The sequence below is a fragment of the Sceloporus occidentalis genome, unplaced genomic scaffold, assembly GCF_023333645.1.
Source record: "Sceloporus occidentalis isolate IW3139 unplaced genomic scaffold, rSceOcc1.0.p SCAF_149, whole genome shotgun sequence".
In the NCBI taxonomy this organism is placed as follows: domain Eukaryota; kingdom Metazoa; phylum Chordata; class Lepidosauria; order Squamata; family Phrynosomatidae; genus Sceloporus; species Sceloporus occidentalis.
In genome coordinates, this window is record NW_028317129.1 from 934,431 (window position 1) to 957,820 (window position 23,390).

Sequence of the window (23,390 nt, forward strand, 5' to 3'; positions counted from 1 at the left end):
AAGGTTGTCAGAATAAAAAGAGCATGTAATGGAAAGTGAAATTAAATCCGTGCTTTCTAAAGTTGCTTATTTCCAAAGAGTTCATAATATACTCTGTGGGTTTTTTCTTTTTGCACTGTTATTTAAACATGATGAGATTGATTTTACTTCAAGGCTGATTTCTAGGGCTAAATCCAGTGTGTGTGTAAAATTAATTAGATGGCTTACATGAGATACAAGCCATTTTACCATAGATTTTTCAGTCAATATAATTGTTTTATTTCTAAGACAAGCATATCCTTAAACAGGTTTTCCATTAATTCAACAGCTGTACAAATGGATGACAAGGATGGAAAAGGAGAAACCCGGGGCATAAGTCTAGCCTTTGAAGGAAATTAGCATTGTCAATCACACTTCTAATGGAAAAAGAAAATGATATAGGATAGCATTTGTGAAAGACCAACTTTGTACCTATCATGGCTATGAATTATCTTGTATTTTGTATTTTGTCCTCATTGTGCTTATGTTTCTGAATAGATACATTTGATTGATGTTCTTTGAAATAGTACAAGCACCTGAAACATAAATATGCAATACTCTCGTGAATTGACAATGTTTTGTGAGCACATAGTTCTAGTGTACTATGTTACCTGTAATTTAAGAGCCCCAGTGGGCTGTGGAGTGTGTTGCTTTTCCAAAAATACTGTGTATCCTCACTAGCACTCAAAATTAGAATTAGCTATTAAATTAAGGTAAATCGTGTGTGTATATATCAAACTATTTTTCATAGTTAGGCATGTACTTTAACCCCTTAACGACAATTGCCGGTCCTGGCACGACACGGAAAAGCATGTGCTTTACGACAATTGACGTGCCGGGACCGGCACGTCTTTAAACGGGTGCAGAAAGCGATCTGTTTTCGCTTTCTGCACCCAAAAAACGTTGCTGAATGCCTCGACCTCGAGGCATTCAGCAACGCCGCGATCGGAACGAAGGGGCCATCTCTGGCCCCTCCACGGGGCGTCAACATCCGCCATACTTTGTATGGCGGCGGACGCCCGTTTTAAAAGCGTTTAGGAGGCGATCGACGATCGCCTCCTAAACTTAAATGGTGTCGCTGGAATGCCTCGATCAGGAGGCATCCAGCGACACCAAACACTTACCTTTCGATGGGCTGTGACCGCTCCGGAGAGCGGTCACAGCCGCAGCTGCCGATGATCTTCGCCATCAAGCAAGATGGCCGCTGCCCTGTAACAGGAACCAACAAATTTTAAAAGTTCGCTAGATGGTCCAGACCATCTAGAGAACTTTGGCTCCACTTGCAGGTTGAATACAGGTACTGCATTCACCATGCAAGTCAATGGAACCCAGCTTTCTAATCACAGTGTGATTAGTAAAAATAAATTAAAAAATAAAATAAAATTAATAATAATTAGAAAAAAAATAGTAAAAAACTAGTAAAATGTAAAAATCATTTCCCACTGATGTCACTATCAGGGGAACCTCCAAGTTGAAAAAAAATGTTAATTTTTTTTTTTTTAAAAGACAAAAAAAAAAATATATATATATAAAAAATATATTTTTGTGAGCAAGTCCTAAAATTAGCATATTAGCTTAAAACAATTCACGCATGGAAAGAGTTAAAATACTGGCATATTAAATGCCCGTGGGGTGTCTACTTTTAAAAAAGGTATAATTTGATGGGGTAAATTGAATTGGCCAGGTTCAACAACGTCCCAATTAACACCGGGGGAAGGATGGCCACACACCTAATTTCCAATTAGAAAAATGCACACGTACCAAATGTGGCCTTTTAGTTCCCACAAAAATGACAAATCCATGCATGTGGGGTATCACTGCACTCAGGAGATGTTGCTGAACACATTATGGGGTGTCGTGTGACAGCGGCATATACCAGGAGCTGTAAATTCATACATAAAGTAGGTGTGTGTGGGGAAAAATACACACACAAAAATACTACTGCAAACTTTGAAAACATGCTGGTGGTAAAATGTGTGCATGCAAAGAGTTAAAATACCAGCATTTAAAATACCCTGTGGTGTCTAGTTTTGAAAAATATATGGCTTTATTGGGCACACTGAAATGGCCCGGCTCAAAGATGTACCAAATAGGGCATGGGCAGTGGATCCCCAAATGCCAAAGTTCAACATTGAAAAATGCGCATGCCCCAAATGTGGCCCTTTTGCCCCCAAACGGCCAGGCAAAATCATTCATGTGAGGTATCGCTGTACTCAGGAGATGTTGCTGAACACATATTGGGGTGTTTTGTGATAGTGACATATACGAGAACTTACCTGAAGTAAAATGTGTGTGGAAAACCAAATGCAAAAAAATGACTACCACAAAGTTTGACAAAGACTGGTGGTAGATATGGTGCATGGAAAGAGTTAAAATACTAGCATTTGAAATACCCTGGGCTGTCTAGTTTTCAATAAAAATATATGATTTGATGGGGTAAATTGCATTGGCCGGGTTCAAAGATACCCGAAATGGCACATGGGGGGAAGAATTACCAGATTTGGAAAAAATGGCTTTGAAATAGCAAAACGGTACCTGTACTTATTGCCCCATAATGGGTAGAAAAAAGCAAAAAAACATAAAAACATTGGGTATTTCTAAACTCAGGACAAATAGTAGAATCCATTTAGCAGGTTTTTTCATTACCTTTTATAGATGAGTAAAAGATTTTTCAACTAAAAGTTAGAAACAGTCATTTTTTTCTAAATTTTTCACCATATTTTATACTTTTTTTAGTAGTAAATAATATGATACAATCAAAACAATGTCATCTAAAGAAAGCCCTTCTTGTCCTGAAAAAAACAATATCTAATGTGTGTGGGTTCAGTAAACGGGAAAGAAGAAAATTACAGCTAAACACAAGCAGCGCAGAAATGTTAAAAAGGCCATTGTCACGAAGGGTACAAAAAGTAAAATCAGCCTTTGTCACGAAGGGGTTAAAGGCTTTTACACTCTACCACCTAAAGCAGTTGGTTCAGAGTCCTGCCACGTGAAGCAGCTTTGGTGCCATTTTGATGTTTGCAGATATTATTGTTCTTTTAAAACAATGCTACACTTGGAATTAGTTATTATAAATTATTATGTTCGAGTGACCCCCAAAACGATGTTGACCAAAGATTTTCTTTTCCTACACCATAATCTGTTGGTAGAGCTGATGGATACAGAGCCGTGTCATCTTTGTGGAGCTTCCATGCAGGAAAAAAGGAGATGAAACAAAAAAGGGAGAATTCCTTTGCTGTCCACAAAAAGGATGCCAAACTACACGCTCAGTGAGAAATGGTAATCTGTTTTTCCATTACACAGATTTAAATGGAAAAATTAATTCCGCAAACATAACCTGGTGCTTCCAGTGACAGAAAGCGCTGCAATTTTGGCAGAAGTTCACTTTAGGCAAAAATGGTGGCACCTTAGTGAACTTCCATTAAAATTGTGCCACTTTCCGTGACATCCTCTGCCTTGATTGGAGGATCAGGGGTGTAGACGTCGCCGAAAGTGCTGTCATTTTGGCAGAAGTTCACAGGAGGTTATGTCCAATCCTCTAATCGAATAATAGGACTTCACTGAAAGCGCCAACATTTTGCCTTCAGGTGAACTTTCACCAAAATTGTGGTGCTTTCAGAGACGACCCCACCCTCAAGTGAAGGAAGCGCTGTCAAAAGTTTGCCCCAGGTTATGTCTGCAGAGATGTGGACAGAAATAGAAAATAGAAGATAACAGAGAAGATAGAAGAGACACAATGAAGAACAAGAAGATGCCAAAGGGGAAACAGAAGCGAAAGCATTCAGCAGAGAAGGTAGGGAAACAATTGTAGAGCATGAGAGAGAGAGTGAACAAGAATGAGAGTATGAGAGTGAGTGAGAGTGAAAGGGTGGCACATTTCAGATGAAAATTCTGAGCTTTTTGCTTTATTTTCGTGGCTTCGTATGAATCGCAGAACTTGCCAAATGAGAATGGACAAGTAACTACAATTACATACATTTGCCTGGTGAAAAAGGATATGTCAGTTAAGAAATCCTCATAAAAAAAGTCAGTCCTTGCAAGCTTAGACATGAGGGAGGAGCTCTATACTGCAAAAATCCCTGTGAAATGGGAAGATAGAACATTTAGTATCACATATTTGACGGCAAACCCTTGGCACCTATAGGTCACGTCTTTTAACCCCTTGTTGACAACTGACGTACCAGGTATGTAGCAGAAATGTACCCCATTAAAGACAATTTACATGCCTGGCATGCCAAGGGGTAAAACAAGCGTAGCTGGTGCTGCTGCAATGCCTCGACTATTCAAATATGGCGGCGCCGGGTAGCTAAAAAAACCTAGTGTTCCTGAAATGCATCGACAATGAGGCATTCGGCAACACAAACAAAATTCAGGGGCCCTGCTTGATCCCTCATAGGAGTGTTTTAAAAATGTGAAAGAGACAGGCTACCTCTCACAAGATGGCAGCACCCATTCGAAATAAAAGAATTCCCAGAGGGTCTATCCAGACTCTAATGAGAACTCTCATGAGAACTGCAAGTTGACTGCAGCCAACCATGCAGGTCAGTGGAGCCCAGCTCACTAATCAGTATGTGGTTATTAAAAATAAAATTAAAAAAATCTTAAAAATTAAAATAGTTAAATAAAAATGTAATAACATTCTAAAATAATATACCCCAATTATGTCACCATGACATTATAAGGGGAACCATCCAGTCCAAAGAAAAACATTTCCTGGCATGGAATGAGTTAAAATACGAGCATTTGAAATAGTCTGGAGTGTCTAGTTTTAAAAAAATGTATGGGTTTTTGGGGTAAATTGAATTGGCTGGGTTCAACGATGTCCCAAATTGGAGTGTTGTTTGGTAGTGATATATATGGTAATGTTGTTTGATAGTGACAAGGTATTTGAAATAACCTGGGGTGTCAAAAATAAAAAAATATATGTTTGGAAGGGGAAAATTTAATTGGCCAGCTTCAAAGATTTCCAAAAAAGGACATGGGGGCAGTATGACCAGTTGCCAAAATTTCAAAATGTAGCCTTTTAGTCCCCCCCCTCCAAAAAAACCAAACCTATGCATGGGGAATCAAAGATGTTGCTGAATACATATTGGGGTGTTTGGCAGTGAACCATAACAGGAACTGTAAAGTCATGCCTAAAATACAATGTGTGTGGGAAAAACAAAAATATAGTACCACAAAGTTTGACAAAGGCTGGAAGTAGTGCATGGAAAGAGTTAAGCATGTCAAACACCCTGGGGAGTCTAAGTTATATAGGGTTTGATGGGATAAAATGAACTGATTTTAAAGATTTCCCAAGTAGAATGTGGGAGCAGTATTACCTGATTTCAATTAAATGATTTTAAAATAGCAATATGCTACTTATAGTTATTGCCCTATTTGCAAAAAGACATAAAACATTTGGTATTTCCTAACATCAGGATATATATTGGAATTCCTTTATCAGGTTTCTTCATTAACTTTTGCAAATGAGTAAAAGATTTTTCAAATAAAAGTCAGAAAAAGTTTTTTGTTTTTTTTCCGCCATATTTTTTTAAGAGTAAATTTAAAGATATGAAGAATATAATGGTCCTTGTCTTGATAAGAGAACAATATATAATTTGTGTGGTTAAATAAGAGAAAATTACAGCTAAACAGCAACATAGCAAAAAAAAAAATCCCCAGCTATTGTCACAAAGGGTACAAAAAAATTTAAAAAAGCTATGTTCTTAAAGGGTTATTAGATGCGCAATCATATAACTGCCTTGGTGCTCAAGATGCTGTGGATATTCCAGAAAATCAATGATAGTTCCTCTTGGTTAAGAGTGACCCTTCACAAGAAAAAGACATCTCACTTAAAGGCAGGACATTCCATGATGTGATGATGTGACTCGTAAATCATGATGGCACAAAAAGTTATTAAGGATGGAAAAAGGTTAATCTTCCAGGTTCTGGTTTGACCTAGTAAAGCTTTAAAGAAGGAGGAAATTTCCCAGTAGCTTTAAAAATTAGGCACATCCTACCTTAGTTAACCAATTACTTTGGAACATATTTACTAATGGTGTTGTGCAACTGTGGGGATACAGAATACAAGATATGTGAAGTTGCAAACATCATAGAGTTTATATAATCTGTTAATTTATATATTTCTTATATTTCAAATTCAGGGGATGAAAATAAAAATAATAATTTTATAAGCTTGTCACCTGAGATTTATACTTATGTTATTGATGCCCTTAACAATTTAGTCGTTCCACCTTTGCTACTCAAGGGTTTAAGTAAAAACTTAATTGAAAGCTGTCTTCTGTGTTTGGTGTGTCAAGACTTAATTTTCTAGTAGTAAGAGTCAATGCATTTAGTCATTAAGTGTCAGGCCAGTGAGAGAAAGTATGTAGCTGCTCCATTAATAGTTCTGAATGCTTCTAGGATGTAACACTATGTAAAGTCAGTTAGACCAAAGGTCAGTTGTAAGTAACAGTGCTAAGAGATGTGAAGTGTTGAAGTTATAATGTGTTCTGATCTGTTTGAAATTCTATATGGCATGACCCATCTGTAGCCTATTAAAAGAACAGTAATCATTTCATACAGATGGGAATCAAGGACGTTGGTTTAGTTATCATAAATCCCAAAGTTCTATATGGCGTTTCTGTAGTCTTGATTTATTCCTGATGTTGGCAACTATTTTGGGCACTATACTGAACCGATGTGTTCTGGTCAAATAATTGCTTCTAGAATTCTTTGGGCCAACACTGTATGCCAGGTATACACAGCTGGGTATCGTGTTTTTTGGTGGGGAGTTGGATGATGCACACCTCAGTATTCATAAAATTTGTTTAGAGCCCTGCTGCCTTCTATTTGCACCTCAACTTTTGCCCTTGTTTTTCTATCATCTAGTGTATATCTTAAATTTTTCCTTTTGCGATACCCTGTGAAGCAGAGGGCAGAGGTAACAGTATCTATTTTTCCTAGAGATCTCTTTATATGTTATTTACAATGTTGATGCTGTTCCTGGACCTTACTATCTACTACAGGTGACAAGGTCCATTTCACAAAATCCATTCAGCACGCAGATCTATGTTTCCTTTAGTTTAGCGGATATTACTATGCTTTGCTGATAGGGCCACTGTATAACAAACATGTAATATATATGGAAATTGAACGCACTTCTGCTTAATGTCTGAAGGTGAGGTCATTGTACCCTTTAAAGCTTTTTAAGTCTCACTAGGTCTATTGAATACATAAGTTACAGCAAATTGTCTTGTGGTTAAGTGTAAAAAAGAGCTATGCACCTGACCTCTCTACTTGAAATATTTACATTACATATAAAATGTATGCCTTGTTCTTATCATTTATCAAAACAATGAAGGTATGACATTTATACCCTTAAAATAGCATCGCACAGAATGTCAGTGGAAGGCAACCGAGAGAAACTGATTTTTAACAAGAATGGTTCCTTTTCTACAGTATTAGTATCATGGAATCTACTGGCTTTCTTTAATTAACAGACATGCAATATAAGTGGTTAGCCAAAACAGACAAAATGCCAATTAAATCTCGTTATACATTATATATCTTTTGAACAGCATGCCTTGTTGAATCCACATACTTCTCTGTTGTAGCATAAAAAGTTGTGTTTATTTCAAAACACTATATTCGGTAGGCATAATACAATACCAACACCATATGATTTCAGTCCAGCATACACCGAACTTAGTCACACCACATGCTCATTATTTACACTTTCCCCTTTTCTCTCTAAAAAGAACATGGTAGCACAGCTTAGGTTTGCAAAGGTCCAAAAAGGCCAACAGGTCACAAAGGCATATCAAAAGAAAAATCAATGATAAAGTTAACTTTTGTAACCAAATCTCTTAGACTGTGTAAATACAATTGCAGCACGTTAACTATTTTAGAATAAAAGTTGTATAATAACATTGCATCTTTCAACGAATGTACCTTTCACCTGTAAAGATAACAAATAAAAAACATTTGCGAAACAGTGACACTATTTACGTTTTTCTTTTTCTGAAAAAATATCTGTCGCTGCAGAATATATGCCCATCATTCTGTGACCTTCTATAAGACAATGGAGCCCTGCAGTCATGTTAATAGCAATATAAAACAATTCAGCATGTTCCAAAGCTTTTGTTAGTTGAAGAAGCGACTGTCCATGTATATATCTATATATATATATATATATCTATATATATATATATATATATATATATATATATATATATATATATATATCTATATATCTATATATATATATATATATATATATATATATATATATATTTACAAGTCTATTAAACATCTTTTCAAAAGGAATTCAAATTAATTCAGTTAATTACCTACTTGCAATATATACATACTATATATATATATATATATATATATATATATATATATATATATATATCTACCCCCTCAAATTCTTCTCACATGAGCTAAACTAATTTACAGTCATGTTAAGCAGCTGTGACTTGTACCTTATCAGTTTCTTCTCCTATTCTAGTGCCCATGTCTGTTGTTAGTATTCCTTTTGACTTGACAAAGGGAGGTTTATACTCTTGAAAGCTTGTCCTTAAAATGCAATGTTAGTCCAATAAAAAAGGTATATACTGTATATAATTATATATATATATATATATATATATATATATATATATATACACACACAGTATATAATTGGATTGCCTGGTTTACACCACTCCAACCCCCTTAATTCCCATACTTGAAACCTGTCTTTTTAGAGCTGAAAAAAGTAACGCTAGCAAAGCAAAACATAAGAATTCATAAAATACTTTCGGTTAAAAAATGACAATGAAAAAAAATGCCTCACAAAAAATTCCTATAGTCCTCATGGAAACCGTCCAAAATGTTTTCTCAATTTAGCTGCTCCTACCAGTCTACAGCATATATAATCCACAAAAACTCAAACATCTCGAGCTCATAAAGAAAGAAAAAACTGTATATGTCCAGCTTTAATAATAAAAGATGTGTACAATAATAAAAAGGGGTCCTCACATTATCACCTATTTAAATGAACTCTACAAATAAAAAGCAGATTGCACAAAAACGTCTTCTAACAAAAATTTAAAGTTTTTTCTGTGATGGTAACAGCAGTATAGGAAACAAGCGCTGGGAAATAAATGGTGTTCCAAATCCGTAGTGCTTCTCCCTCTCTGGTGTGATGTCAGAGGATATATATACGCAGCTTTTGTTAGAAAATCCTTTCACAGGACTCTATCTCAAACTCAGTTCTTATGAACTCTTCCACATTTTACTGGATAGTGGCCAGCTTCCTCAGGGAGTGAATTACTGAATAGTCTTAAGTATTGTTTACTTTTTGTCATGAAATGTCAACATCATAAATAAACATTAAGCCTATGATTACTGTCTCTTATTGTAATATGTAATCAACATAAAATAACTATAACTTTGAAACATAAGTAAGAATACTGGTAGTAAACAGTGTAATAAACATAACACAAAATGACTATAACATTGAAACATAATAAGGATCAGAAAATTAAAAAACAATATGTCGCACATAATAAACATGCTATTAGTAAAAACAAATAATAAAAGTAAAAAATAAATCAGTTTAAAAATTACGAAATAGAAAAAGAGGTAAAAATACCCTCCAAACTTTTCAGACACGAAGGCTCAGACCTAATTAAAATTATAAACAATGATCAAGGACAAGTTAGATCTTATTATTTTATACACTGATGTACGTATTAACATATTTGGCTTCAGGAAAATGGTTACATGAATGGTACACAGATAGACAAACTAATTAGAGGGCGTAGGAAGTTGGTTTCAAAACATGACTGACTGGATGAGCTCTCTTTTGCAAAACGACTTGACTTTCCCAGTCCTTGGATTCCAAATAATTAGAATATCTATTTAATTATACATGTATTGATAATCAGATAAATGACGGTTTGCACTAAACAAAATGTATGTGTTCTCCTTTCAATGTCACAAAAATGAAAACCAAAATGTGGGACAATTTTATAAAAACAAAAAATCTAGATTTTTTAAATAAGAAAGGTGCGAATGTATACAGTATGTGTGCGTATCTGTTTCTTATATGACGCAAATCCCCTTGTCCATCTATTTTGCCCTGATATCCTCTTTTTCTAAGATATATATATATAAATATAATTACATAAATAAAATTCACTACTCTTCTTTCTTACTCATTTACATAAATAGGTCACAAAGTAACAAACATGTCCATCTTTGATAATTTTGTATGTTGATAGGTATATGATTATGTAGGATACGTTAACAAGAAGGTGCCAACGCTTCAGAATGTAACTGCCTGTTTTCATTTCAATTGACGCACTTGTTTCCCTTTTTATGTGTCAGACAGTTAGTTTCAGCTCACTGACTAACACAGCAGTAACTATCCTTACATAGAAAATGTGCACTTTCATATTTCATGTAACCTGGTCATTTGGGGCCATAAGGCACCTTATAGCGCTTTCAAATGATTACAATAGAGTGCAGCCTCCTGTTTCCTTGTAAAGAGGAATTTTGAAACTAATTAGTTTAACTTATTTTCATGATTGACAGTTATCTGCAAATCGAGAAGCCAAGCCCATGAATCAGTGAATGACCATGCGTATTGTACTGTAGAAAGCAGCCATGCTTATAGTAAACATTTTTAGCTTTCTTAATATGGGATTAATATGGGATCTGCCTATCTCTGTTATTTCTCGCACGTACTGTATATAGCACCGATCACCCTTATTCCTGCCTGTCTATTATGTTCTTGATAAAAGAAGGTTTAAGTACAGATGTCTGACAAAACATAACTTCCGTAAAGCAAATATAATGTACATGCATATTAACAGAAAGGTGTGCTGGTTTGCCATCTATTCCCTATGGCCTATTGATATAAAAATATACAGAAGCGCACATTTGTATCAGCAGACATTATGACTGAACATATATGCTGTGCCATCGTAGCCCCCAAACAGCTTGTCTGTGCCATTTAAGCCACTAATATGCAGTTTGTGCCATTGTTTGACCTTCAAACACTTGCAGATCCCTGCTAACACACAAACACATGTTCATGCTCACACTTACAAATGTTAACACATACACTTACACATACATTCTCATTCTAACATAGATACATATTCTCTTCCGCACTCCTTTACCTCACTCACAGCTTTCTCTCTATCCACACCTTCTACTTGCATACCATGGGTCCCTAGCTTACATCTCTGGTGTCCGTTTTTTTCCCACAGGATCAAGTAACATGACCCCACTGCGTTACTGCCCCCCCAACCCAATGAAAACAGGAATGCAGCGATCTGCAAATCCCTATCTCCAGAAGGATATTGACATTTTGTAGAGTTCACAAGAGGGCTACCAAAAATGGTGAATGGTTTGCAGGATTAAACCACAGGAAAGACTAAGGGGATTCAATATGAACAGCTTGGAGGAAAGTTTGGAAGTTTATTTCAAGTGAGGAAAAGTGTTAGAACAAGAGTCTGTAAGTTAAAACTAGAGGGTCAGTGGTTTACATGTAATGTATAGAAGTTTTACTTTACTGAGAGGGTGGTAGATAAATGGAACAGCTAATATAGGAAAGGAATTTAAACATTCATGAGAGAGGGATAAAGCTATCCTGAATCTAAAACAAGATGAAGGACTGATTTAGAAATATATCTTACACCAGGAAAAATGGGCAGACTAGATGGGCCGAATGGTACTTATCTGCCATCAAATTCTATGTTTCTATCTCAACTGGGGTAAATGAACATGTGTGCAGGAAACCCTTTATAAAGGCAGACGAATGTATTACTTTAGAGTGATAACAAAGGCTACACATTGTCTATCCCAGATAAGGCGTCAGGAAGCTGAAATGCTAGATACATAAATATACATCTGTTAAAGTACCATTGTGAACAGTACCTTTTGTATATCATTTTTGTGTTTAATATTCTGAGTTGAAACACATCAGACTTGTACATATACCATAAAAATGAGATCCAAAAACTTGAGTCTAACATGAATGATCTATTCAATATAAAGTCCAGCACGACATTTTGTTTATCTACATGTGAGAAATGTTATTGTACAACTCCAAATCAACACTAGGTGTGCGCTAAGCAGTTATACTCACTCTGCTTCTAAACCCAATAAACATATAAGCAAAGTGGGAGTTCATCAAGGGCAATAATGAAGGTCTTTGTGTAGATCAAAACATTAACCATTAAAAGGTTATTAACCTGAAACATAGTGATACAACCTCAGTACTGAAAAGATGCATCTCCCTAATGTAAAATATATTAATAGTAATCAAGAAACATATTTCACAACCTGTATCTGCAGGCATTTCTCACTATGTGTACTAGGTACTTGAACAAAACTTTTAGGAAGTTTAGCCTACAGCCTTAAAAGTAAATCAGTAAATGTTTTATGAATAATTTTGCACTGAATAACTCCTTTGCAAGGGTGACATCATTTTGCTCATATGTTGTTTCCTACCTAAGCAGTTCTCTTTGAAACTTCACAAAGGTTATATTATTAAAAAGCTCTCCTGAACAGCCAAAGTAACAAAATGCAACCACCACAAGCTGTCTGAGATCAGCTGCCACCCAAGGTCCTTGAAAGATCAGGAAGATATGTGTAGGTTTTACTGCACTGGAACAGCAGGGCATTTCAATTAACCCCTGGACCAGCCAAGGAAACTACTGTGCTTCAAAACCAGGAGACAAATATATGATCATATTACAACCTTGTCATTCTTCCACACCACTGTCCAATTAAACTCAACTGCTTTGTGTAATAAAGCACTTGGAGGACAAACCTGACAAGTTAGTAACATTGTAAAAGTAAAAAGATGTAAGGTTAAAAAAACATGATCCTTTGATTGCCAGGAACCTCACCATTACAATACTTACTTAGTTATAGCAACACAATTAAATTATTATTTCAATTACAAAGTGAATCCTTCAAGTGTTTTAATATGACTTCTGACCAGCAGCCTCCATTAAAATTACCTCAAACTTTTTTTCTTCTGATGAGCACAAGAGTGTAGAAAAACATACTACAATGAAATTGGTAAAATAATTTTAATATAATATTGGTTTTTTTTACAAAAATACAGCTATAAACTAAATTCAATGTGATACAATATCATAATTAGCCAATACACTTGTTGTACTGTTGGCAACAAATATCCTGATCTCAGTATAATATAAGCCCCATCAGCATTTTTAATATAATTAATGAAGCTGTCCAACTGTATTTGTCTAATGACATATAAAATCACTTCTGCCAGATTTACAAAGCCAAAGTAGCAAATATAGCAGAGGCAGTCAGAAGGTAGGTCTCCAGCCTTTTAGAAATGACATTTCCCATGATACCAGCACACATGTGGCAACCATGGGACTGGCAGATCCACACAATCTAGTAAGCTACCAATTCCCTGGCTCGTGAACCAAATTATTTCACAAAGAAATCAGAACTCCATAGAAAAAGGTCCAGACAACAGCAGAGTTTACTGGATATCTACTTTACTATTTTAAACTATGATGTTCCTTATACAGTTCTTTTTCTATCCTTTATGTACCCTGACAAGTTCATTAAATCATATTGTACTTTATGGATATAATTAAAACATTAAGTTGCAGTACTATGGTATAAAATATGCTACTAAAGTACTATGTAGAGCTTTAAATTCACAGAACCCATACACTGCACCGTAAACTAAGGTTGGCTTTACGTTAAAAATGCCACTCATTATATAAAAAAACAGGTCATTTATGTATTATTATTTAGCATTATCAACTCATGCAATAGCGTGCTGTTATAATAGCTTGATTGGAGATAACCAATAACTGAAAATACAAAAAAGAGAAAAAAAACCCCTTTCAAACATAATCTTTAATAAACACCAAAAACATTGACCCGCACATCAGTGCTGGGTTGTAAACGGCCCTATAAGCGGCAGACCAAGCTTACTGCCACAACTGAAGAAAACTAAACTGCCAAACTAAGTATTAAACAATGTACATGAATAGAGCATGGGGAGCAGCAGACGGAAAGTACATGCACTACTCATGGACATTGTTTAATATTTAGTTTGATTCTATTGTGACATTCATGTAGGATTGGTGGTGGAAGGGAGGTATGTTTCTCCTAGATTCCTTTCCTATGTGAAGTAACACCAGAGTCTTCCACCTGCTAGGTGATTAATTTAGGTGACTGAGAGAGCGGATATAAAAGGGAACCCAGGAGGGCAGATAGCTCTCTCTGGCTGAGGACACAGAAAGCCTGTCTGTGGGAGAGACATTGGAGCAAAGTGAGTAAAGGTTGCTGGACATATTATGTTAAGTTGGCAGAGAGAAGCTCTCCAGCTGGTAGTGAGGGACATCCCTTGTATAGTAAGCAGTGGCGACTCTAGAAACAATATATAGGGGGGGGGCACACAAGATACCACAGTCAAACTGGGGGGGCATTAATAATTTCCACCATTAAATCATACCACTGAAAAAACACATATATATATATATATCCACACCGGTATATATATATATATATATATATATATATATATATATTGCCAAAAGTAATGTGCTATGGAATGATACTTTTGTTATTGGACAATACAATACTTGATCATTCAACATGGGAAGCCTGAAGCCACAATTTACGACTAATCCTTGAAATCCTTTAAATAAACATATTTAAACAACACAATACCTTAACTTTTGCACTAAATGATTTCAGGGCCTAATATTAGATCCTGCTGCTGATATATATATATTAGCCCCTGCTGCCCATATATATTAATATTAGTCCCTGCTGCCGATATATATAAATGTATATATATATAAATATATATATATAAATATTATATCCTGCTGCTGATGTAGCATTGCAGGTATAGATCAAATAAATACATGAAAACAGCATTGCATTGTATTAATCAACTGAACAAGACATACAAACCCTGTATTTGCAGGTATACACAAATAATGTATGGAAACATAGCATAGCAGATATGGATCGACAGAATAACACAGACACCCAGCTTTGCAGGTGTAAGTCAATTGGAATTCACATAAAAACACAGTTTTAAAGGTATATTTAAAACCCCCTAAATTACAGGCATAGATCACAGGTTGCACACCCCAAAGTCAGCCCTGGCGTCCACACTGCCCACATAGAACCTGGCCAGCACAAAGATAACACACATAAGATTTGCGATCTTTGTCCCATATACACCCTGCCTGTGCCATCTTGGTCCCCAAGACACAAACATCCTGCTAGTGCCATCTCTGCCCTTCCACAATTATACATCTATGATACACACAAACACATTAACTCATGCTCTCCCTCATTCAGACAACTCATCCACATATTAACTCATGCTCTCCTTCATTCAGACAACTCATCCACATATTAACTCATGCTCTCCCTCATTCAGACAATTCATCCACATATTAACTCATGCTCTCCCTCATTCAGACAATTCATCCATTTTAAGAAACTACGCCCCTTGGAGCTTCAAATGAGGGGCTACATGTATTTCTAGGGCAAAAGTTGACTGCACAAATAATGATGGAATATGTCGCTTTGGCTAGAAAATATGTTTTTTCTAACCATAGCGACATGTTCATTTGTGTCTTGCGCACTCCAGGTTTGCACTAGAAACACATACAGCCCCTCATTTGATGCGCCAAGGGGTGTAGGTCTTGCAAATGTGTACTTTTTGTACCATAATTTAACTTCCTACGTGAGCAGTAATGCCACGTCAAGGCTTCAACCCTAATTATTGATCATTCACACGCCTTTCATATCTCCATTCACTCGCAGAAGCACACACCATACTTTCCATACATTCACTCACAGAAGCACACACCATTCTTTCCCCTTACAATCCCAAAGAAATGATGGTAAAGGGAGAAAAAAATCACTTTTAGAGCAAAAATAAGTTTTGCAGTAAAAATGCAAGGCGCTCCAGGGATAAGATGGTTACTCACGTACCACACAGGCTAAATGGCTGATTTTATTAATATTTCATCAGGATTTCAAAAATTGCCTCCCTCTACAGTTGGCTAAATTTAACCCCATGATCAAAGGGATCATGGGATTAAAAATTAGTATCGGCCATTTTTAAAAAGGGAATGTGACTTTTTATAGCTATATGATCACTGTGGTAACATTGGCTACCACAGTGGATCATTTAGCTAGAATACTTAAACTTTTTTTTTTTTTTTAAGTTAAACTACTTTATGTTTAAATAATTTTTTAAACTTTTTTTTAAATTTTTTATTTTTTTAACTTAATATTTTTCTTTTTACAAGCTATATACTGTTGGAAAGGTGAAGTAATTACCTTTCCAATGGTATATATCGGGGGTCTGTAGCTGCTTAGATGCCTGAGATACAGGCATCTAAGCAGCATGCCCCCATACCTCTTTAACTGACAATTGTCAGTTGTTAATAAAGTTGCGCGGTGACGTCATCGCGTCATTGCGTGAGACGTCACCGGGCGGATCGGGTGGCCCCGGTGATGCCCTTCAGTTTGAGGGGCGGATCGCCGGGGTAGGTGGTGATGGAGGTCTACAGACCTCCATCAAGGTAGGGTAGTGCTAGTGACGGCATGGTGCCGTCGTTAGCACCTGACTGGGACGTTAGCAGTCAAGGGGTTAAAGTCCCATTGCGGGACTGTCCTGGGTGACTCCAAATTCGGCGGGGGGGCAACAGGGGGGGCAAGGAATATTGCAATTGCCCCCCCTTGCCCCCCTGTAGCGACGCCACTGATAGTAAGTGCCGGACAGGCAAGGTATTTCTTTTGTTGCTGTGTTGTTATATTTCTTTTGTCTTTGCAACCTTTCTAATAAACCTGACCCTGTGTCAGATTGCACAAACTTACTGCTGTTTGCCTGGTTTGAATGAAGACAGGCACTTGTCCCTTGACCTCAGCGAGGGGCGATCCCAGACCTATCTCACAATATGTATATTAAATATGGAACAAGGGGAACAGGGCTTATCCGTGGGCTTTTTAATTTGGTTTTTAAACATTATTTCACTTATGGAATGCAATAGTAGAAGTGGTCAGCAGCACCAAAAAAATCAACAGCTGCACGAGCCAAGACCCTTAATGACAAATAAACAGACAAAGGCTCAGCACTTCAGGTTGTCAGGTGTTTTAATGTCCGCACACAAATGTGCAATGTTTCGACCCCCTAGAGGTATTTATCAAGCCATGGCATCTTGCGTCAGTTGTCACTTGTCTACCTAGCCAAGTGCAACTCTTTTATTGTCTTGGTAAGTGGAGTGAACAATACTTAGTATTATTTAAAGTGTTTATTAAAGGTTATGTTTTAAACAACAAGCCAATTAAATATACGATAGACCTGCGCACACTTAAATGATTGACGTTTTTTCCCTGACAACTAATTTAATTTCCTGCCCTTTTGATTCGGACAAAATTCAGAGCGCTTTTTCCATTTGGAAACCAAATTTGTTGTCACTCACCCTCACTCACTTTCTCACACCTCTTATACTCTAACTCACACTCTCTCATGGTCTCTCTCAATGTCTCCCTACCTTCTCCCCAAATCGCTTCAGTGTCCTGTCTTGTTTTCCGTAGCTCTTCTTCTTGACTTGCCTCTCCTTGTTCTTGGCTTCTCCTGTCTTCTTTTCTTGGTCCACATCTCCGCCTTTCAGAGCGCTTCTGCAACAGGGTGGAACCTCTGCGCACATACTCTCCCCCCGATTGGAAGAATGGAGAAAGGTTGTCCCCATGGGCCACGGCGTGCCTCTGCCCTTTTGTGGAAGTACTTCAAGAGGCCAGAATAATACAGACCGAGCTGCACTCATCTGCACTACAGTATTCTGGCCTCTTGGACTCTGCCTCTTGCTCATTCCTCCAATAAGGGATAAGGTTGTACCTATGGTGTGTGTCAAAGTTTCACCCTGGTATAGAAGTGCTCTAGCAGGCCAGATGAACGGAGCGGATACCATAGAGAAGCATACCCAAGAAAGAAGACAAAAGAAGGAAGACAAGAAATGAAGCTGTAGAAAAGGAGACGGGGAGACAGAAGAGGTTGGCAAAGAAGGTAGAGAGACATTGAGAGAAAGCATGAGAGTGAGTGAGAGAGCATAAGTAAGAGCGAGTGAGAGTAAAAAAACCAATGAAATGCAAACGGCAAATTTGAAAAAGTTGTCTTATTTTTCATTTGCTTTATTTGAGTCCTTCCTTTTTTGTATGAATTATCAATATTGGCAAAGTTCGTTAAAATTATAATTTCTAAATGCACAAATCTAATATTCATTTCCACATTTGAAGTACAGAAAGGTTTTATTTAACCTTTTAAGACTTTACCTCTGTCGCTGAAATCATCCACCAAAATAATCTCTTCAATCAGGCTGTCGGGCGTCCTGTTAATCACACTGTGTAGCGTTCTCAGTAGGGATGTCCATCCTTCATTATGAAATGGGATAATTATGCTGGTATTTGGTAGCTTTTCCAAATAGAATTTGTGCTTACAGCTGGAAAAAAAAAATAGAAAATGTAAATAAGGAACATTTCTTTACGTATGCACCTGTCAAAAAAATAATGAATGCCATCTGAAATGTGCACTGACGTTTTGATTGCCTATGAGCACATGAAACTGTAACTTATCTTACAAATGAAGAAACTGAAGAATCTCACACAAGGTTTAATCTGTTTTATCAAACATAGAAATGTGGCAGCTAATATGAAACTTTCAGCTAGATAACTGAATTTGTATTAAAAAAATTAAGAACCAGCACAAAAAGCAATAAAGAACTACAAGCAGGTTGGGGCTGCTTTGATTTTAAAATCATAGAGCTTAATGTTATATTTTAATGAAGACTTTTTATTCAAATTAAGGATTTCATTTTTGCAGCATTTACCTGTAGGAGGTCTTTTAAAACAAGTTACAAGATTTGCAAATATCTGAAACAAAATAACAATTATGATCTTACTTACATTCTAGTCATTGAAGGAAGCAAGCTGGGGCCACTAGTTGTATATATACACACTTCCATACAACCAGCAGCCATTTTTTGCCATTGGGCAAATGTAGGTTGACTTTTTGTTTTTTTAAATCTTAAAACTTTTTTTACTTTTCTTTTTAGTGGTTTCGAGATGAGACCAAGAGCTATGTCGATTGCATCTGGAGCCAGTTAAGGAACTTAAGCTAAACCTTTACCCCTCTCCCCAACTGGGCGACAATGGGGTGGGGAGATAACTTCCTCATCGGATAGGACAATGGATATAGGGAGTGATGAGGATTGAGAGTGGGCTTTTCTGCAGGCCAAAAGAATGAATTACTCTTTAACCTTCCCCATACCAATGGGCAAGTGGTAGGCATGGGACAGATATAGGTTCTATGCCCCAAGGGTATTTTAATTCATATTAACCCCAATCACACTGGGTATTGGGTGAGGCATGGGATGGGGGGCAGGGATTGCATGAGAGAAGGCATTAGCTCTGTTCCTTTCACGTTTTATGAAAGGTTGGGGTAAGAAGGGTGATCGTTAACCCCCCCTTGGTTAACAAGAGACATACAATTTTAAAAGGTTTTTGTTTTTAAATTTATTGCTGGCGAGGGCAGGTGACTTTCACCTTGCAGCTGCCCAAGGAGGCCATACAAAACAACACACATCAACTTAACTGTTGCAGTTGAATCTATACAGATTAGTTTATGACACTGCAAATTATATATGAACAACGTGAATGAACCTAAAATCGCGTGCTAATTTGATAGAGTGAATTAATTAATTATATAATAAATACTTCCCAAAAAGACTGCAGCTGCCCAAAAAAAGACACTCTTCCATAGGGTTTAGAGTTATAGATGAACCAAAAAATGTATGGGGCGCAGATACATGTAAGGGAGTTACATTAGTTACTATTTGATCACACTTCTCCTGAAGAAGCCAAGTTGGCGAAACGCGTCGAAGGATCAATTTGGATGATTTTACATTCTACCATTGGTGGACTTTTCTACATACACGCCTGTATATGCACTTTTCGTGCATGGACTAACCGTGAGTGTATTTTTACCAGGAAATTCGGTTTTTACTTAAAGATATTACCTTACTCCACTCTGAGGGGTCTGAATCATCTATTTCACTTGTGAGTGTAACACATCACTTTTACTTTATATTGATCAAACACTCTACACTATATTGTATTGTTTTTCTCCCTTACATGTATCTGCGCCCCATACATTTTTTGGTTCGTTTATGACACTGCAAATGCAAGTTAGCAATATGAATATGCTAAGCTTTTTTTTGCGGACTGGCATGCACTTGTATTTCACACACCTCTTTGTCCCACAATTCTCCATCTTAATCATTAGCAATTTCCAAGCAAATCCATTTTTAATATCACTGGACACTATAATTTTTTTCAATTGAAAATACAAAATGGGGTCTTGGTTAAAATGAGTTAAAATTAACCTCCATCATATATTCAACATACACAATACCACACACTCTCACAGTCATGCTTACGGTAGGTAGTTATGTGTAGCGTGTGTTTGTGCCTGTCCAATACTGAGGTGAACACACAAAGGAACAAGAGGCATGCAGTATATAGACAGTGTATGTGTACAGTGTTACAATGAGAGTGGGGATGGCAATGTACAGGGTTAGAATAAATGTGTGCGTGAGGAGGTGACAATGTATAGAGTTTTAATGAATAGGTGTGTGTGTCATATGTGTGTGTGGATGTCAGTGTACAGGGTTAGAAAGAGTGTATGCGTGTACGTGTGTGGTGTCAGTGTACAATGTTAGAGTGAATGTGTACGAGGTGTAAGTGTACAGTGTGGTGTGTCAGTGTACATTGTTTGAATGTTTGAGGGGGGTTCAGTATACTGTGTTGGGCTGTATGAGTGTACAATGTATGGTGTGTAAGCATACAGTGTTAGTCTGAGTATGAGTATTTAAATATGGTGTTACAGTGTGTGAGCCAGAAAGGTGATGTGCAGAATGACAGCCTTATCATATAATACAATGCAAATTAATTGGAGCATAAACAGGCATGCAATCCCTTTATGTATACACTTTTACCTGCTTTACCTCCAAATACTATGATAAAAGCAAAGTGTATCCATTGGGCTATTTTTTAATTCTTGCAATTTTTGACCCTATTAAAGTATTTTTCTAACCAGTAAAGTGAATCAGGTGTTATCTGCGCATTTCATATGTTTAACTACCTCCCGTGTAAGAAAACCTTTCTGACATTGGCTTGCACATAGAAAATCATTTGCACAATGGACCTTTGGCTAAGAGATAGCTTAACAGATGCAACCAACATAATATAAGAATATAAAAAACTGGCATTGACTCACATTAACCCTTTGCTCCAAAATGCCAATATAAATTTGGCAGTTTGTAATCTGCTGAGTAATCTGATGAGGAATTTTATCCCAATGGCTGGGTAGGGTCATCACTAGTCATATATTTTTTTCATTATTATTGATTATATGTGTACCTTAAGTAATCCAACTGCTGGTAATGTAATAATTGCTTTATGGGAAAGAAGGTGGCCTAGATAAATTAAAAATATTTAAAACACTGAGGCTTGATGCACCAGGTCAGTACAGAGTAGAGCTGAGAGCATAATCCAGACCCATTATTGCTACACAATCTTGGGAGTCCGTAGGATTTTTTGCAAGGTGCCCAACACCTAATCCTACTTGCCTATCTTTTTTGGCTCAGGGAGAGAGGTTTACTGATGAGATGCAAATGTTAGGTATCTATTAAAGGTGATGTTCCACATTTCCCAACTGTCTGTGGTATGCATCCTAAATAAGCGCATTCTTTTTTATAATAACACTCCATTTTGCTGTATTTTCTTGTTGAAAACTTTTCAGGGGGCTTCTTAATTATGTCTGTCTTCACTGCTCAGTCTTCCCATCTTTGACATCACAGAAGGGGCGTTAAGAAGAAAACCCAAATGACAGCTTTTTTTTCACTTCTCTCTACATCAGTGGTCCTCAACCTTCCTAATGCCGCGACCCTTTAATACACTTCCTCATGTTGTGGTGACCCCCAACCATAAAATGATGTAATTATATATTGTGAAATATGTGTTTTCCGATGGTCTTAGGCAACCCCTGTTAAAGGGTCGTTCGACCCCCACAGGTTGAGAACCGCTGCTCTACATGATGCAGAACTTGTCTGGCGGGAACTTGGCAATTCATTATGTGTCGTTAAAAGCTTTATTAGCTAGTATTGTCTTGGGATTTGGCGCCACTAAACAATACCCATCTGTTATGCAGATTTGATTTTATATATGGTATGTGTATATTTAAAAAGTACAGATCTTTATTTAGATTTATTGCATATCTTTTTAACATATGTCAAGGAGAAAAGTGTATGATTATCAATGGACTATATTAAAATAAACATACAATGGAGCAAATCTGGGCTAATGATAAGCTATAAACTTGTAATATATCATCAAAAATTCTATATAGGTTTAAGATCAGCAAATACCTGAACAAATCCTGTACCATAAATAAATTCCTTTTGAACATACGTACCAATTGTCCCAGTTGAGGAGCGATAGCCTCTCTTTGGGACCAAAATACCTCTGCCTTTCTTTCCTCCCCTGATGTCCCTCTTTTATAGAAGCTGAGAATTTCTGCTGGGTGTGAGCCTATCCCAGTTTTCTATAGACATAAAAGCCCTAATAATGGGTTTATATACAACAGTGCTTTGGCCAAAATACAGTACTAAAGCTTCATGTTTGTTGAAAGTATGAATCTTTAAGTTTGGTTTTGAGTGCTTTGGCTATTTTTCATGTCTTGCTGCTGCCCATAGAATAGGGTGTAAGTGCAGACATAATGTATTCCGTTTTTTAACTTTCTAAGCCTATTAACATCAGCAACTTGCCGTTTGAAATACTCACAAAATGTTTTTCTTTTTAGAAAAAAAGGTGCACTGGCACTTAGGTTGGGGGAGAAAAAGTTCAAAACTCTCTTCCTGGGGTTAAAGTAATATACAAAGCCTGCCCTCTTGTCTGATATATATATATAATAGCCCAGTTACAGTGAAAATTGTCACACAGGTTGGAGATTAAAGTAATGTCCAATCAATGTGCACATGCTGTTCATTGGTCTCATCTAGCACTTTAATTCTGACACGGACAGTTATCTTCTGTTGCCTTGTCTGTTTCCCTGCTGCCCACTGCTCCGTGTGGCCTCCTTTCTTCCCAGCTCCTTTCTGCCCTCACTACTTTTACCACCACTTCCTGCCTCCTCTGCCAGCCTCTGATCTGCCCAAACCTACCCCCCATTACTCTGACCTGTCCTGTTCAGTGCTCCTCTGCACTGACCCATCCTCCTCTCTCCCTCCCTGAAAAAAGCT

At 37.0% G+C, this 23,390-nt stretch overlaps 1 protein-coding gene across 1 annotated transcript in view; it reads right to left on the bottom strand.

The window, feature by feature from the left end:
- LOC149280687 (polypeptide N-acetylgalactosaminyltransferase-like 6) overlaps positions 1–23,390 on the bottom strand; it is a 537,937-nt gene that overhangs the window by 325,666 nt on the left and 188,881 nt on the right. The window contains exon 5 of the mRNA XM_089500181.1: positions 18,367–18,533. Coding sequence (XP_089356307.1) covers positions 18,367–18,533 — 167 coding nt within the window. The remainder of the gene's footprint in view (positions 1–18,366; positions 18,534–23,390) is intronic.